This window comes from Oncorhynchus keta, chromosome 1 (assembly GCF_023373465.1).
Source record: "Oncorhynchus keta strain PuntledgeMale-10-30-2019 chromosome 1, Oket_V2, whole genome shotgun sequence".
In the NCBI taxonomy this organism is placed as follows: domain Eukaryota; kingdom Metazoa; phylum Chordata; class Actinopteri; order Salmoniformes; family Salmonidae; genus Oncorhynchus; species Oncorhynchus keta.
In genome coordinates this window covers 29,356,165-29,374,256 of record NC_068421.1, presented here as the reverse complement: position 1 = coordinate 29,374,256, position 18,092 = coordinate 29,356,165, and the positions used below count along the sequence as shown (strand labels likewise).

At 42.2% G+C, this 18,092-nt stretch overlaps 2 protein-coding genes across 3 annotated transcripts; one reads left to right on the top strand and one right to left on the bottom strand.

The window, feature by feature from the left end:
• The first annotated feature begins 471 nt into the window (after positions 1-471).
• Positions 472-8,869, top strand: LOC118395007 (mitochondrial uncoupling protein 2-like). 2 transcript variants are annotated; one of them, XM_052520560.1, is made up of 5 exons: positions 472-1,034; positions 3,589-7,066; positions 7,168-7,269; positions 7,405-7,558; positions 7,690-8,869. In XM_052520560.1, the coding sequence occupies exons 2-5, from the start codon at positions 6,790-6,792 to the stop codon at positions 7,847-7,849; spliced, it is 693 nt and encodes a 230-aa protein (XP_052376520.1). In that variant the 5' UTR covers positions 472-1,034; positions 3,589-6,789; the 3' UTR covers positions 7,850-8,869. The 2 variants fall into 2 exon arrangements, with proteins under 2 accessions (XP_052376520.1, XP_035644654.1); XM_035788761.2 differs by lacking the exon at positions 472-1,034 and adding an exon at positions 2,681-2,805.
• Positions 8,870-10,327: 1,458 nt separating this feature from the next.
• LOC118394999 (vacuolar protein sorting-associated protein 37D-like) lies at positions 10,328-13,628 on the bottom strand. Its single transcript, XM_035788751.2, has 4 exons — positions 13,256-13,628; positions 11,360-11,531; positions 11,130-11,209; positions 10,328-11,018 (listed from the first exon to the last, which is right to left on the bottom strand). Exons 1-4 carry the CDS (start codon positions 13,379-13,381, stop codon positions 10,509-10,511), a joined length of 888 nt encoding a protein of 295 aa, XP_035644644.1. The 5' UTR covers positions 13,382-13,628; the 3' UTR covers positions 10,328-10,508.
• Between the last annotated feature and the right edge of the window lie 4,464 nt (positions 13,629-18,092).

Here is an 18,092-nt window from a genome sequence, read left to right as displayed (position 1 = left end):
TTGTGTCCCAAATGTAATCATATTCCCTATGTAGTGCACTACATTTGATCAGGGCCCACCGGGCAGGACTGTGTTTACTGTATACCCACACAGAAAGTTTCACCAATGTAACTTTTCAGTCATTAATGTGCTTGTTGTGTTTCTGGATGACATCCAGAGGTACTTCAGCTGTGAGTTGTCCACCCCTACCTTCCTCTCTCCAGACTGGATGAGCACAGGGACAGACTCCTCTCAGCTCCTCCTCAAGTCCACCCACCTGGTTGGGGATGTTAATAACCTCATTAGTGGTGAGATGCTTTCACATCTCCTAGATGGCAACTTATTCCCATAGGGCTCTGTTCAAAAGTAGTGCACTATATAGGGACTAGAATGTGATTTGGGACAGAAACCTTGTGGCCAAATCCTGCACGGAACCTTCACTATGCGCTGCCACTTTAAGAGCGCATCAGAAGTAAGGAAGGAGGAATTAAAGACAGCTCTTTCAGCGCTCTGGGACGGAGCTCTTGGTTGGCGCGACAGTTTGATTGGGTGTGCTATGCTGCAGATGTCCTTGTTCATTTTCAGCGTGTGTAGTTTATGAAGTATTTAACTCAATCATCGGTGTGACCGCTCTAGGTCGTGGTTGTTGTCGTTTGGGACCGCAGCCGGTTATGGATCGCATGGATTAGTAGCAACTTTGTTGCGACATACTTTGACATACAAACCGTCAGACAGTACACCGGCACGCCTGAAGACCACAGCTAAGATCTCTCGTTCTTCCCTCTATCGTTCCAGTGCTTTACCCTGCAGCAGACTTTCTATTTTCCAAATGCATTGAAGTTCATTAAAGCTGGACTATTATTGCCCTGCCAGAAGTATTTGGGTGGACATTTGAGTGAAAAGGGAGGTTGCTTGCAAGTTGTGCAAGTTATTTTAACTATTGAGTTGGTGTGTACTAATGACATGTGGCCGAGAAGATTGTGGACATTTTAAGGCCTTTGTTTTGTCTATGAACACCCCCCACATTCATACCTTCTGCACTCCTCCACTGGAAGGTAATACAGATGATTGTAAATCTTCTGTTGATGACTTGGTTCTTGTGAATTGTTTCTAATTAAGTTGCCGTTCAATTGATTTGCCATTATTGTTGTATGAGGCATTATTCATGAGGTTACCCTGTGCTGTGAAGTGTGTCCTCTATTTTCTCTCCACTGGCTATCTGGCAAACAGGCTACACTCTAGGCAGTCTCTTCTGCTGATGTGTGTGGGTCTGATAGTGGTACTCTCTCTATTCTACTCTTTTCCTTTCGGCATGGTTAATACCTGCCTGGCGCTCGAACAAAATCTTTATATTTACCCCTCTCTAATAAATACTGCTACAACCTATCCAAAGGGTGTCCAAAATATGTTACTTAAGGTGTAAGTCTTGGGGATTTCCTTGTTGATTACATTATTACTTATTACAGTCACTCAACACTTCCCTCTCCTTTCTAAAAGGTCTACAGTAACATAATTGTATGGAGACAATACTGTAACGTCTGCGTCCAACTCACACTCTCAAACACGTAGATCCCCTGAACACAGCTCACTTTCCAGCCCACTTTCTCACGCTGTCAAACACATAGATCCCCTGAATGCAGCTCACTCTCCAGATCCCAATCCCCTGACTTCTGATCACCTGTTCACACACCTGTATGTCATCGCACACTATTTAGTTCAGTTCTTTGCACCTTTTTATTGTGAGGTATTGTTTGTTTTGTGAGCTCTGTTTTTCCCATAATTTAATCCTCCTGTGTATGATAGTTTTGGCCTGCCTCAGTAACGACGCCTTTTGCCTATTCCCTGCCTGTACTTTAGCCTATCGGATTTCCTGTTATCTCCCTATTGCCTCATCTCCTGGACGATGTTACTAGCCATTTCCCTGCCTGTACTGTTGCACTTTTGGACCCCCTGTGTATGACCTTCTGCCTGCCCCTGGACCCAGCTACCTGCCTCCTGTGTATGACCTTCTGCTTGCCCCTGGACCCAGCTACCTGTCTCCTCCTGTGTATGACCTTCTGCCTTCCCCTGGACCCAGCTACCTGTCTCCTCCTGTGTATGACCTTCTGCCTGCCCCTGGACCCAGCTACCTGTCTCCTCCTGTGTATGACCTTCTGCCTTCCCCTGGACCCAGCTACCTGTCTCCTCCTGTGTATGACCTTCTGCCTGCCCCTGGACCCAGCTACCTGTCTCCTCCTGTGTATGACCTTCTGCCTGCCCCTGGACCCAGCTACCTGTCTCCTCCTGTGTATGACCTTCTGCCTTCCCCTGGACCCAGCTACCTGTCTCCTCCTGTGTATGACCTTCTGCCTGCCCCTGGACCCAGCTACCTGTCTCCTCCTGTGTATGACCTTCTGCCTGCCCCTGGACCCAGCTACTTGCCTCTTCCTGTGTATGACCTTCTGCCTGCACCTGGACCCAGCTACCTGCCTCCTCCTGTGTATGACCTTCTGCCTTCCCCTGGACCCAGCTACCTGCCTCCTCCTGTGGTTTTTTACAATTAACACCTGCTGCACCCTGCGATTGAAACCAGCTCTCTGTCTCCCATCGTGTTCATTACAGACAGTGGTGTAGCCCAGGCCTCTGAATGAGGTTACATCTCTAACAGACAGAAACAGACCCTTGTCCAGCCTGCTGTCAGAGCCAGACCTGGCCTCTCTGGATAGGCTGGAGGCACCAGAGGAGCACCAAGCCTTAGACTACTCCTACCACCCCAGCCTCACCCAACAGGGGGGGAGAGGGAGCAGTTGGGTCTACAGACTGACACCCTGGAAGCTTGGAGCTCTGGTGAGCCCCTAGGCAGTACACTAGAGGTTTTAGATTAACTAACTTCAAATTAATGACTCGGGACGTCGGGTTTGATACGATAGCTTCTTTTAGTAAGAATACTTGTTCATGTTACATTTAACAACAATTGTTTTGGTACAGAGCAATGCAGGTAAGATGCTGTCGGAAAGTCAGCCACAATTCCTAGCACCTGCACATAAATGGCGTGTTATCACTCATTCCTCTCGCAAGGCATTCTGGGACTTGCAGTCAAAAAGCGTAATTAAACACAACCCAATAGAATTACATATGCAAATAAATCTAGAGCAATATCTTTACAGATACAGCTCAAAGAATAAACTTAAACATTAACTCTAACACATTAGTTACAACAAGAGGAGAGGGAGCAAAATGTTTTATTTCCTTAACTTACCTTATTTGCACTCACTGTATATAGACTTTGTTTTCCTTTGTTCTACTGTATTATTGACTGTATGTTTTGTTTGTTCCATGTGTAACTCTGTCGTTGTATGTGTCGAATTGCTATGCTTTATCTTGGCCAGGTCGCAGTTGCAAATGAGAACTTGTTCTCAACTAACCTACCTGGTTAAATAAAGGTGAAATAAACAACAACAAATGAACACAATGGTTGACACTTAAATATTTGCATTATCATGTTTTTTTTATCCCCCAGTATTCACATTTAAAGCTTAATGATGAATGCTGTTTGCTTACAAAACTAAGAACAATAGGTTTGATGCTAAACAATTGATTGAATCTCTTTTCTTTTTCTTTTTCCCCCAGATAGAGCTCTCTTAGACATGAGATTCTCTCTCGGCGTGTTCCTCATCCCAGGCCAAATATACCACCACCATCCGTGAAGACAGAAGAGACCAAGAGAACAGCAAAGATATTTGCATCTCATTTTAAGGATGAACATTAGCACTTTGCGACCTTTTGCCACATTTCAGGCTTCAAACATAAAGATATAAAACTGTATTTTTTTTGTGAAGAATCAACAACAAGTGGGACACAATCATGAAGTGGAACGACATTTATTGGATATTTCAAACTCTTAACAAATCAAAATCTGAAAAATTGGGCGTGCAAAATTATTCAGCCCCCTTAAGTTAATACTTTGTAGCGCCACCTTTTGCTGCGATTACAGCTGTAAGTTGCTTGGGGTATGTCTCTATCAGTTTTGCACATCGAGAGACTGACTTTTTTCCATTCCTCCTTGCAAAACAGCTCGAGCTCAGTGAGGTTGGATGGAGAGCATTTGAACAGTAGTTTTCAGTTCTTTCCACAGACTCTCGATTGGATTCAGGTCTGGACTTTGACTTGGCCATTCTAACACCTGGATATGTTTATTTTTGAACCATTCCATTGTAGATTTTGCTTTATGTTTTGGATCATTGTCTTGTTGGAAGACAAATCTCCGTCCCAGTCTCAGGTCTTTTGCAGACTCCATCAGGTTTTCTTCCAGAATGGTCCTGTATTTGGCTCCATCCATCTTCCCATCAATTTTAACCATCTTCCCTGTCCCTGCTGTAGAAAAGCAGGCCCAAACCATGATGCTGCCACCACCATGTTTGACAGTGGGGATGGTGTGTTCAGGGTGATGAGCTGTGTTGCTTTTACGCCAAACATAACGTTTTGCATTGTTGCCAAAAAGTTCAATTTTGGCCAGAGCACCTTCTTCCACATGTTTGGTGTGTCTCCCAGGTGGCTTGTGGCAAACTTTAAACAACACTTTTTATGGATATCTTTAAGAAATGGCTTTCTTCTTGCCACTCTTCCATAAAGGCCAGATTTGTGCAATATACGACTGATTGTTGTCCTATGGACAGAGTCTCCCACCTCAGCTGTAGATCTCTGCAGTTCATCCAGAGTGATCATGGGCCTCTTGGCTGCATCTCTGATCAGTCTTCTCCTTGTATGAGCTGAACGTTTAGAGGGAAGGCCAGGTCTTGGTAGATTTGCAGTGGTCTGATACTCCTTCCATTTCAATATTATCGCTTGCACAGTGCTCCTTGGGATGTTTAAAGCTTGGGAAATCTTCACAACAGTATCTCGGACCTGCCTGGTGTGTTCCTTGTTCTTCATGATGCTCTCTGCACTTTTAACAGACCTCTGAGACTATCACAGTGCAGGTGCATTTATACGGAGACTTGATTACACACAGGTGGATTGTATTTATCATCATTAGTCATTTAGGTCAACATTGGATCATTCAGAGATCCTCACTGAACTTCTGGAGAGAGTTTTCTGCACTAAAAGTAAAGGGGCTGAATAATTTTGCACAGCCAATTTTTCAGTTTTTGATTTGTTAAAGTTTGAAATATCCAATAAATGTCGTTCCACTTCATGATTGTGTCCCACTTGTTGTTGATTCTTCACAAAAAAACACAGATTTATATCTTTATGTTTGAAGCCTGAAATGTGGCAAAAGGTCGCAAAGTTCAAGGGGGCCGAATACTTTCGCAAGGCACTGTATATACGGTTGGGTGTATATTTTCTAAAGGTTTATGAATGTCCACACATCTTGATTACATAAGTGGCTGCTCATGTACAGTGCTTTCTAATTATGTAAAGAATGTGAATTTAATTTAAATATTGGTTTTATTAATTAAATGGTTTGCCAGTGTAACTGATGTTTTTCTGTGTATTTATTATTGCTGTGTGCACCCATGATAAAGGACGTGGGAGACTCCCATAGCCTTTCAAGGAGAAGAAAAACAATTCAAGTAGTCAACAGGATTGACAAACCTGTCTAGTTCTCCTTGTTTTTCAAACAAAGTGATGAACAGTTTGTTCTTAAAGTGAGGTCACCTTTGTTTGGATTTCTGCAGGTGTCCGGGATAGTGGGCTGGTGTTCTATTCTCTGTGTCCCAAGGCAGTCACACACTATTCAAGAGCCACTTCTGTTCCTGATACCAGAGACTGCTCAGGCACACAGCCTATTAGGGACATCTATGCATTGGCTGAGTCGATGGGTGGCCACACCACTATTATGGAGTGTTACATTATTATAAAGTCTAAGTTGGGTCTATGCTATTTCAACTAGTCTTATTGCCTTGGGTCCCTGCTGCAAATTAAATTTATTGTAAGACCTACGGTATCTTGGAAATCGGTTTGTTCAGTATTACTGAAGGTTACCAATGACATGACGTGTCTTAACTTTTTGACAGATATAACTAAATGAATGTTTTTAAGGTTCAACAGAACATTGACTGTTATGATCTGTGAAACTGACAATTTAGTATAACGTATTCTGCCTTAGACCGCTGCGCCATTCAGGTATGCTAGTATGGTCATTGCAATGTAGCCATGCTTTACATAATGATTGCGTAAAGGTATTCTGTCTTGATTGAATAGTCACTAGGATTACTTTCAAGACAGATGAATTAACACTCGTGTTTGTCTTTCTTAGATCCAAGGTGAGTCCAAGTCCTCTGAAGGGAAGATGGTGAAGTACAGAGGTGTGGTTTGGCACCATCAACACCATGGTGAAGTACAGAGATGTGGTTTGGCACCATCAACACCATGGTGAAGTACAGAGATGTGGTTTGGCACCATCAACACCATGGTGAAGTACAGAGGTGTGGTTTGGCACCATCAACACCATGGTGAAGTACAGAGGTGTGGTTTGGCACCATCAACACCATGGTGAAGTACAGAGGTGTGGTTTGGCACCATCAACACCATGGTGAAGTACAGAGGTGTGGTTTGGCACCATCAACACCATGGTGAAGTACAGAGGTGTGGTTTGGCACCATCAACACCATGGTGAAGACTGAGGGGCCCAGGAGCCTCTACAATGGCCTGGTGGCGGGTCTCCGGAGACAGATGAGCTTTGCCTCGTTCCGCATCGGTCTCTGACTCCATGAAGTAGTTCTACACCCAGGGAACAGGCAGTACGAAAGACATTTTCAGTATAAAATACCAGTTTATTGATCTCTCAATCACATTTTTATTTGAGTTGGTGGAAGTAGAAGATAAGGAATGTGGCTGAAAGAATATGGCTTGGTGTTTTATGACTGCATCTCTCATCCTCGCTACTCCTCTACTCTCATAGATGCAGGCATTGGGAGTCGGCTGGTGGCACGCTGTACGACCGGGGCCATGGCAGTAGCCTTTGCTCAGCCAACAGACATGGTGAAAGTGCAGTTCCAGGCTCAAGTAAGGGGAGCTGAAGGGGAAGGGGTAAAGAGAGATAGCGGCATCATGGACGCCTACAGAACCATCGCCAGGACTGAGAGCATCAGAGGACTATGGAAAGGTAGGCCTACTGCAATTAGAAACACTACTTATGCTTTACATGCATAAAAAAACAGATTCTGAAGTTATAATTGACAGTTTCATTAAAAATGTATCTTCCAGGTTGTGGCCCAAACATAACTCGTAACGACATAGTGAACTGTTCGGAGCTGGTGATTTATGACATCATCAAGGAACTTATCCTGAAGTATAACATCATGACTGGTAGGCAAGCATGTAATTTGTTTTACACGTTTACATTTGAATAGTTACAATTACTTCAAAGGGTATATTAAGTAATATAATTTTTATGTTTTATATATTTTTTTACAAATAACCTGCCCTGCCATTTCACGGCAGCCTTCATTTCTGGACTCATCACCACTATTGTGGCGTCTCCTGTAGATGTAGTAAAGACCCGGTTCGCGAACTGTTCAGCTGGAAAATACAACAGTGCTATAAACTGCGCTGTTACAATGATGAGAAACAAGGGACCCAAAGCCTTCTATAAAGGGTGTGTAGTGATCAAAAGCCAAATTGCTTTCAAATCATCTTTAGCTGAATCAAGACAATTCCAAGATATGAACAGTGAATTAAGCAAATCGTTCTGCTTGGTTAAATAATCTGATTCTCCTTCCCCTTCAGGTTCATGCCTTCTTTCCTTCACATTGGCTCCTGGAACATTGTAATGTTTGTCACATATGAGCAAATCAAGATGCATGTGATGAGATCTCAGCAGTCCTGGGAGTCTCTTTATCTTACCTGTATCATCCTGACAGACTGCTGTGTGGATTTCTCCTACTGACTATGATGTTCAAAACTATGACCGCTTGTACAGGCAGAGCACATCTTCATTTAAAGGAGGAAGCACACAAGTATTAGCCTGGTCCCAAATCTGTTTGTGCTCTTGCCAACTCCATTGATGTCCTTGTCAAGCCTTGGCAATGATTGACAAGAAGTTGGCATGATGGCACAAACAGACTGGCACTCAGGCTACGAGTCTGACTTCTGTACAGGAACATACACCCCCTGCAGGGATGTGTGACCCCACGTGTATCCATGATGCCTTGTACCAGAGACTATGGGCCACACACAGACTATTGATACAACTTTGTGACTCAATAATGGAATTAATGGCCCGACAGACTAGCGGCGGTTTAAGTAGCTTGTGTTTACATTAGGTTAGGGATGATATATTATGCTTCCTCGCTGGTCTATAAGGTTCATAATGTGACCATCAAATGTTATTTAAGTTGTGTTATGTATTATGCCTATTTGTAACATGAGAACTTTTCCTCAAGACATCCATGATCATTTATTTTTAGTTTAATGCCTAATCCTGGTGGTTTTGTATTCATAACAAATAATCCAACATTCTAGTAAACAATCCAATGCCATAACCATGAACTTTTAGATAAGGAGGGGGTACTGTTCATATTACCACTGCATGTGAAGTTGTTTTATATTACTTTATTACTGCTGGTATACAGTAACTGCAATTTTGGAACAAGTCTTGAAGAGTCCAAAATAATTATGAATGTTGGATGTCCTAAATACGTTATTTATTATGTCATGTTGTGCTATTTTAGGAGTAAAATATTATTTATTATTAGTAAAATAACTACATGGTTATTTGGTTGTCTGTGGTAGCCTTTTTCTGCTTAGTGTTCAGAGTTGAGTGCCAAATGACTTCGTATTCTCTATTGAAATCACATGTATTTGTCCCATACTTGGTAAACAACAGGTGTAGACTACTTATGGGGCCTTTTCCAACAATGCAGAGTTAAAGATCAAATATAAATCTTTAAAAAATGAAATAGTGACACGAGGAATAAATACACAGTGAATAACTAAGTAAAAAGAAATGAAGCTAATTACAGGGAGTACCTGTACTGGCTCGATGTGCAGGGGTGCACTACTTTTGACAGGGCTCATGGGGAATAGTGTGCCACTTGGAATGCAGAACACAGGCGCTTGTTAGTTAGATAACATTCACAGAACTAGGTCAGCCAAAGCTGCCCCACATGTATTCTTACACTATTAAACCCCTCTAAGAGTCACCCAATACCTACTATACCAACGGATAGTGACACAGATATCCCATAATCCCTATACACACAGCTAGTTGTTCTAGGAGGGAAAAAGAAATGCCCTCATGAAGATGTATGCCTGAGTGATAGCCTTATTTGGTACTGCTGTGCATTGAAGAGGTTCCTTACAGATACTTTTCAATGATGGGATAGTGTCATTAAATCTAAACTCCTTTAGTAATTGTGATCCTTTGTCGCATCATTTGTGGCATGCAAATTGTATCTAGTGCTCACCTATTGAAATAAAATAACTGGAGCCCATTAAGTTCAACCAAGAAAGGAGAGACACAGAGATGTGGAGTTGACAGGCGCATGACGATTAGATGACAGATGAGAAAATTGCCCAATTTGAGCCGCTTAGGACAATAGGGGCTGCTGACATAGCTGTAACAGAAGTAAGCTGTCTGACAAAGGCCTTCACATCCTCCGCATCACTAATCAGCCCCTGTAAACTCACTGGCCTCTCTCTGACAGCTAATTAGTGCAGTGAGCTTGATTAGGCTAGATGGCAGTCTGGCTAACCCTATGGCTGACCAGGCGAATCCTTGGTCTGGTGATCCACATAACTGGGGGAACAAATGACAGCCACTCAGTACTGTAGACAGTGTTAGTCATTCAATGGAATCAGGCAACTGTGCTTTCATTAAAAAAATGTCAAAGACTCCACTCACCCAAGTCATAGACTGTTCTCTCTGTTACCGCACGGTCCTAGCGCCAAGTCGAGGACCAAAAGGCTCCTTAACAGCTTCTACCCCTAAGCCCTAAGGCTGCGGAACATCTAATCAAATGGCTACCTGGACTATTTACATTGACCCCCCTTTGTTTTTATACTGCTGCTACTCGCTGTTTATTATCTCTGCATGGTCACTTTACAAATTACCTCAACTAACCTGGATTTTCGGAACAATGATTCAACATTAGGTTTGGATGTAATAAAAAGTATAGTGAACATGTGTAATTTTGAGGCTTGAAGAAACTGTCAGTTTGACAGTTCTAGATGTGGTCCTTGGCTGACCTTGGCAAGTGTCTCTGTGGAGAGAGGATGATCTGAGCTATCAAGTATAGCTAGGTGAAGCGTTCAAGTTCACCTTGTGACCCACTGCACTGAGGCACAGTGAGTTCAGGGTTTTCCTAACCCAAGAAAGCATTGATGCCTACAGTATGATGTTCCAATGACATGAGGGGAGCCTGGGTATAAAACAAAACCCACAATGTGTTTATTCAACGCTCTTAATCAACTTGTTAATTTTGTCAATCAATTCTTAATGAACTTGTTTCACATGTAGGGTGCTGTTTTACAGACACAATCATAAAGTACACAAATTCATTATAGTCCAGAGTGTAACAGTTGATGCCTTTTTTTACCCAACAGTGTCAATGTGGTGGTGGGTCCTGCTGAAGATGTCTGGACTGTATGTTGTTGAGTCGCTGCAGACGTACAGGCCTGGCTGGCCACCTGGGAGCATGTCCCTTTCCATACACTCTAAGGCCCACAGGTTGACATGTGTCAAAAGGTGAGGCTACAGGCCTCATAAGTTGAGCGCTGTTAATGATGTGGTCACTCAGGGGCGGTAGATATGGACCCATCCGGAAGTGGACCGGAGCAGAGCTGACAGAGTGGTAGACGTTAGGCAGAATAATAGCAGGGGTGAGGCCATAGAAAACATGGCAGATGTTGGGATGGGGGCTCAGGGGGAAGTCAACTGATGGCTCCCTACTATTGTGATTCTCAGTGGGCCTTTGGGGTTTGTGTTCAGGCTTGATAAACTCTTGGATTTTCTCTGCCTGAACCAGACGAATATGGTAGAGCTTACAAGATCTTTGACATGACTCCACAAAATGCTCCAGGGATATTTTCCCATCTGTGAATTTCTGTGAGAGAGCCTATAAGATAGAAAGACACAATGTTTGGTATAGTCTACTATTACACTCAAATAGGATATTAATATGATTGCTTAATTGATCATTTGTGTTACACAATTAATCCAGCCTTACATCACATTCTTCTTCAGAGTGGGCCAGCTTGTTCAGGAGAAGCCACTGGACCATGTGAAGGCTACGTTTCTCCAGTAAAACTACCAGAAAGGCAACAGTAGATTTGTATAATGGAAGGGGCATAAACACAGTTGTGACTAACTGACAAAATTGCAGAAGTAGTTAGTGAAAATGGCAAGTATTCTGAAACTTTGATGTTCCCAAAAATAATACAAAACAATTTGACTCACCAAGTTGGTTCTGTTTGGCTTGGATGATATTGGTGAATTTCTCCAGTTCCTGGTACTTCTTGGCTAACCATAGCTTACCAGTATTGAGCTCTGGCTCATGAGAGAGACTGGTCTCTGCCAATCTACTGTTGGAGACCAACACAGTCTCCTTTGCTCCCTGAAGCCCCTGAAACTGGACAGGATAATGACATTCAAAAAACATTAGGAAAATATTCAGACCCCTTCACTTTTTCCACATTCTATTCTAAAATTGATTAAATAAAACATGCTCCTCATCAATCTACACACAATACCCCATAATGACAAAGCGAAAACAGGTTTTTAGATTTGTTTGCAAAATTATAAAAAAAAAAAAAAAACAGAAGTACCTTATTTACATAACTATTTGGACCTTTGCTATGAGACTCAAAATTGAGCTCAGGTGCATCCTGTTTCCATTGATCATCCTTGAGAAGTTTCTACAACTTGATTGGAGTCCACCTGTGGTAAATTAAATTGATTGGACATGATTTGGAAAGGCATGAGGTCCCACAGTTGAAAGGGCATGTGAGAGCAAAAACCAAGTCATTAGGTTGAAGGAATTGTCCATAGAGCTCTGAGACAGGATTGTGTCGAGGTACAGGGGAAGGGTACAACAAATGTAATTGAAGGTCCCCCAGAACACAGTGGCCGCCATCATTCTTAAATGGAAGAAGTCTGGAACCACCAAGACTCTTCCTATAGCTGGCCAAACTGAGCAATTGGGAGAGGGCCTTGGTCAGGGAGTTGACCAAGAACCCAATGGTCACTCTGACAGACCTCCAGAGTTCCTCTGTGGAGATGGGAGAACTATCCAGAAGGACAACCATTTCTGCAGCACTCCACCAATCAGGCCTTTATGGTAGTGGCCAGACGGGAGCCACTCCTCAGTAAAAGGCACATGACAGCCCACTTGGAGTTTGCATAAAGGCACCTAAAGGACTCTCAGACCATGAGAAACAAGATTATCTGGTCTGATGAAACCAAGATTGAACGATTTGGCCTGAATGCCAAGCGGCATGTCTGGAGGAAATCTGGCACCTTCCTTACAGTGAAACATGGTGGTGGCAGCATCATGCTGTGGGGATGTTTTTCAGCGGCAGGGACTGGGAGACTAGTCAAGATCGAGGGAAAGATGAAAGGAGCAAAGTATAGAGAGATCCTTGATGAAAACCTGCTCCAGAGCGCTCAGGACCTCAGACTGGGGTGAAGGTTCACCTTCCAACAGGACAATGACCCTAAGCACACAGCCAAGACAATGCAGGAGTGGCTTCGGGATAAGTCTCTGAATGTTCTTGAGGGGCCCAGCCAGAGCCTGGACTTGAACCTGATCGAACATCTCTGGAGAGACCTGAAAATAGCTGTGCAGGGACACTCCCCAACCAGGCTGACAGAACTTGAGACGATCTGCAGAGACGAATGGGAGAAACTACCCAAATGCAGGTGTGCCTAGCTTCGCTGCCAAACGTGCTTCAACAAAGTACTGAGTTAAGGGTCTGAATACTTATGTAAATGTAAAATTTCTACAAACCTGTTTTTGCTTTGTCATTATGGTGTATTTTGTTAACATTGATGAGGGGTAAAAAAAAAAAATCATCCATTTTACAATAAGGCTGTAATGTAACAAAAACATTTGGTAAAAGTAAAGGGGTATATTTTGTCATATCTTACTAATGATACTAATTATATCCTGTATTTGGTCATATTTTACAGGAGCGAATAACTATATTGCAATATTTGCTGACCTTAAAAATATGCACATTCTAATGTAAATAAAACGTTTCATCATTAAAAAACAAGAAAGAAAACACTCTTTATACACACACAGTAACCACATCAAACTGTGTGTAAGATTTTCGGTAAATACACGGGAAATACCTTTTGGCTGAATCTGATGATCTGGCTAATTTTTTCTTCATCCCGCAGAAGCTCCCGCAATTCAACAGTCCTCAAAACCCTTAATTGGTCAGTTACTGACTTTGAGTCGAAATGCCAAGGCATCATGTCCAAGCAACAGACCTTTGATATGGAAATGTTCCTTTATTTGGACCCCATGATGCACACCAGATGCTTAATTACGCACGAACATCACCCAAGTAACCCGTAATGTCATGACAGTGACATTATCTTCACCATCAAACTGTAGTTTACCCGTCCAATGAAGAGCAACATAGAACGCGCTCTAAAATAAAGATGTAAAGTGTCGTCCTCTGCTGTAGGTTTTGAGAAGCACACGCGTTTCTGATATGAGTACCGTATTACCAGTACATCGCGGGAGGGTCGTAACTAGTTACCCCAGCCACAAAGTCATAAATCCCGCCTATTTGTAGGGGTAGCGTTCAGGCTCACTCTAAAGACATCAGGGCCAATCAGAACACTCCGTCACTACATTGAAGTTAGTACCACCCTGCTTCCCCCTGCTGGCTTACTTCTGAAGCAAAACATGGTGGGTCCTGGTCGTTCCCTGGATGGGAGACTAGATGCTGCTGGAAGTGGAGTTGGAAGTGGAGTTGGAATGCCAGTGGGATGCACTTTTTCCTTTTAATTTTTTTTTTATATTCCATCGCCCCAGGGCAGTGAGTGGGGACATTGCTCTGTGTAGGGTCTTTCAGAGGGGACACTGAACAGGTGTCCTCTGTGGACACGAATATCCCATTGCATTTATCGTAAGAGTAGGGTTGTTAACCCTGGTGTTCAGGCCAAATTCCCAATCTGACCACCATGGCCACCTAATCATCCACAGCTTCCAATTGGCTCATTCCCCAGGTCTTTGCTGTAAAGGAGAATGTGTTCTCAGTCAATTTACCAAAATAAAATGTAAATGGTTAGGGTTTGGGGTAGCTGTGTGAAGCTAGCCACAATAAGGATTAGCCACATTAGTGGAATTTGCAGTTTGCCTTTAAAATAAAAGTCCCCCATTGAAAGTGATACAAATAGTGGAATATTGACATATTTGAACTAGATAACGCTAATCAAGGTTGGAATGAATTTTGAGACTGCAGCTTAGAAATATCAGCCTTACAGAGAGAAGGACGAGATTGGTCACCCACCGGTTGATCGTAATTCAACATCGATTAATTATTGAAATAATGAAACCGTCGACCGCATAAGTTGTGTTGCCGAGAGCTTAACTGATAATGAAAAAACAGAGATCTTATATAGGCCCTAAACACTTAGTCAGTGATTTTGACCCTTCCCATAAGCCACCATGGTCCATCTCCTGGTTATCTGCACGGGATGTTGTTTTACTTCCAACTCCGCTTCGTTTCCCAGATGCCAGGAAGATGAGACAATGAGGCATTGTTCTTCCAGGCTCTCTATATCTCGGGTCACATACACCACATCTTGTCTATAGAATGACAGCTTTTAGGTTTTTATCACCAAGTCATTGTCATCTCAAGCTATCCCTAGCAAACCCCATTTCCTTAATCAGACGCCCAGACTAAGTGCAGGAAGCTAGAGTGGAAACCATCTCTTTAACACAGCATTTGCAGAACATAAATATCTTACTGTTTGTTAAGTAAATAGTTGTTAAATATCCACCAGGTAAATACGTATTTTTTCTGTCACACCACTCAGCGCTACAACAAGCACTGCAGCATTAATGAATGAGTAGGAAAGTGTATCTATAGGCGTTGTTGTTGTTATTATTAGCAGCTTGGGTCTTTTTTAATATCAAGGAATATTTCTCTTTTTCTGTTCATAGGAGTAACAACTTGAATGTGTGGATGAGGCTAAAATAATGTGGTGCGACTCGAGATTCGCCATCAGTTGGAAGATGGTGCCCCTTTTTGGTCAGTGTCAGTGGAGGAAAGGGAGAGGGGAGGGATGTTGAGAGGCAGACCCTCAATCTGCTGCTCTCTCCCTCTGCTGAGACTGACCATCAGATACAAGCACCATCAGCCCAGTAAAATAAAATATTGAAATGTATGCTCACTCAGCTGTGCCTCACAAGTACTGTAATACAACAATGGATCTACTACCAGTGTGATCATATAGCTTACCTCAAATTTTGAAATATAATGTAAAAAAATGGCCCGAACAACAGTGCATTGGCAGGGCAATTCAAGCAAAGCTAATATGCAATGATAATGTATTGGGCCTATAGCTTACTGCAGAAAACTAATCTCTACAGTACTGTTTTTAATTGGTTAATGTTGCGTAGGCTTACGTCATGTTAAACATTTTTTTAGTGGTAGATCTCGGGTTGCATTTTGTCTCAGAAAGTGATCTTGACTCAGTGATCTTAACACTATCAATGTTTCCCTTTACTGTGGCAATTGTGATCAAATCAATGCAATCATATTTTGTTGTAGGCGGAACTCATCTGAGTAGGATTCTATTACATTGACACGCATGACTCAGCCCACACTCTACACAGGCCGGTGTGGCATAAACAATCAGAGCTGAAGTAGACCTATATGCAAATAAACCATTGCCATATATGGATGTGTGCCATTTACTTTCAACTGGATTGTGTTTACAGCATGAGTGGTCATGAGTAGATGAACTTGTTTTAAGATCAAAGCGAGAGCTGCATGTAGCCACGTGCACATTTTGTTCATATCCTTTGCTAGTTAGTGAATTATTAGCACAGGTATAGATCATATGGTCCTTCTGTAGCTCAGTTGGTAGAGCATGGCACTTGTAACGCCAGGGTAGTGGGTTCGATTCCTGGGACCACCCATACGTAGAATGTATGCACACATGACTGTAAGTCGCTTTGGATAAAAGCGTCTGCTAAATGGCTTATTATTATTATAGATCATTTGTAGTCAAAAATAGGGGAGTAATTGCTTTCTACAAGAGCACAAAAGGTATATATTTTTGACATTTTTGAAAAGCGAGTAAGGTAAAGAGCTTTATTTTGTCTTAAAGGGGCAGTGTTGTATTTTGAGACAGGCTTTAATAAACTAAGTAGCTAATAGACAGAGGATAGTATAATTTGTCTGATTCTCTGTAATAATGGTATGACAATAATAATGCATTTTATTTTGTGAAGTGGTTTCTTGCATCAAACAACACCACAGTATTTTCAGTCACCTCCTTGTCAAAAGGTCAAGTGGATAAACAGGTTCATGTCAAGTCCTGCATGTTTTTTTCAAAAGTCTCATGGAATGTAGGCCGACATTGAACACCGCACATTGGCTGCTACCATAGGCTGAATGATAGAACAGCTATTCCCATGTTAAAATGTTATGGGATGCATTTTCTCCATTGTTTTTGATGGTAGGCCACTCTGGTAGGCCAACATTATGATCAAATAGCCACAGTAGCCTACATGACCTCTGTTAAAACTGTAACTTAAAGTGGGTAGAGCGTCAGTGTTCACAGTAAACACACACTGGAATTTGCACAGAAGTTTGTGCTCAGCAGACCTGAAATTTGCTCAGTGCCTGAAAGAATTTAGAGTGAACATTAGTTGGAATGTTGTTATATAAATGTGTTAATTTGGCACAAAAAAGAAATCTGTTGAAATCGCTCTGTGGCTGAGGGTGGCAGTCATTAGAATTGCATTGGGGGCATACTTACAGTATATGCACTGTACAGCCTTACTTATGGATCTTTGGGTCCATGAATTGGGGTATCAACATACTCAATGACACCCACAGATTACAATTCTGAAGAGTTTACACAAATATTAGCCTAGCAGGTCATATTAGGGAGCTTGAGCTGTGGGAAATCACCTCACTAATAAAGCCTATTGTGCGTATTGACATTCATATTGCACATTAAGCTCACCAGTCAACCTATTCCACGTATATTGAACAATCATATTGCAATGTACAGCCTTACCTATGGATCTTGGGTCCATGAAATGGGGTATCAGCCTACTCAATATGATATAATATACATATAGCAGGTTGACTGGTGTGCTTAATGTTGTTAATCAGGTCAGTCTACCTACTGCAGCAAAACAGTACACAGTATTGCCTAAAGCAGTTAAGAATAAGATAACTAATAATAATACAAGTAAATAGCTATATCTTAAATTGCTACAAAATGTGACTGGGCTTGTTGTAAATTAACTTTACATCATGGCTATTCTAGTTTGATATGTTGCTGTCACAACAAGTTATTAAATCTGATTATTGCAAACCTCACCTCTCAGGCAGTATCGATCAGAGAAGAGGTTACAGGAGAATGCATCCACATCGGTCTCTGGATTAATGACATACTGTACCACTGTGAGACAAATGCAATGGAAGGGTCTTTTGCAGCCTGGTCTCATAGACTAGACGTAACATAGTAAACACAAATCCAAGACACTCAAAGTAGTATGATATGTTATGTTTGGTATGGTTACATAAGACAGGCAATAACAAAAATAGGATGGTTGGTCGGGGTGGATGGATAGGCGTATAACACGAACGTCTGACAACCCAACAGTTGCGTGTTTGAATCTCATCATGGAGAACTTTAGCATTTGAGCTAATTAGCAACTTTGCAACTACTTACTACTTTTTAGCTACTTTGCAACTATTTAGCATGTTAGCAAACTCATCCCCTAACCCTAACCTTAACCCTTTAACCTAACTCCTAATCTTAACCCTAACCTTAACCCCTAACCTAGCTAACATTAGCCATCTACTGTAATTCGTAACGTATCATACTAATTGTAATTCGTACCATATCACAAACATTGGCACACACACACACACACACACACACACACACACACACACACACACACACACACACACACACACACACA

Bases quoted from the DNA above. Each gene is read 5' to 3' on its own strand.
- LOC118395007 (XM_052520560.1), top strand. From the start codon at position 6,790: ATGTGGCTGAAAGAATATGGCTTGGTGTTTTATGACTGCATCTCTCAT. The intron at 7,270-7,404 runs GTAGGCAAGCAT...ATTTCACGGCAG, and splicing joins GAAGTATAACATCATGACTG to CCTTCATTTCTGGACTCATC. The intron at 7,559-7,689 runs GTGTGTAGTGAT...CTTCCCCTTCAG, and splicing joins CCCAAAGCCTTCTATAAAGG to GTTCATGCCTTCTTTCCTTC.
- LOC118394999 (XM_035788751.2), bottom strand. From the start codon at position 13,381: ATGATGCCTTGGCATTTCGACTCAAAGTCAGTAACTGACCAATTAAGG. The intron at 11,210-11,359 runs GTGAGTCAAATT...CCTTTCTGGTAG, and splicing joins AGCCAAACAGAACCAACTTG to TTTTACTGGAGAAACGTAGC. The intron at 11,019-11,129 runs GTAAGGCTGGAT...TCTATCTTATAG, and splicing joins ACTCTGAAGAAGAATGTGAT to GCTCTCTCACAGAAATTCAC.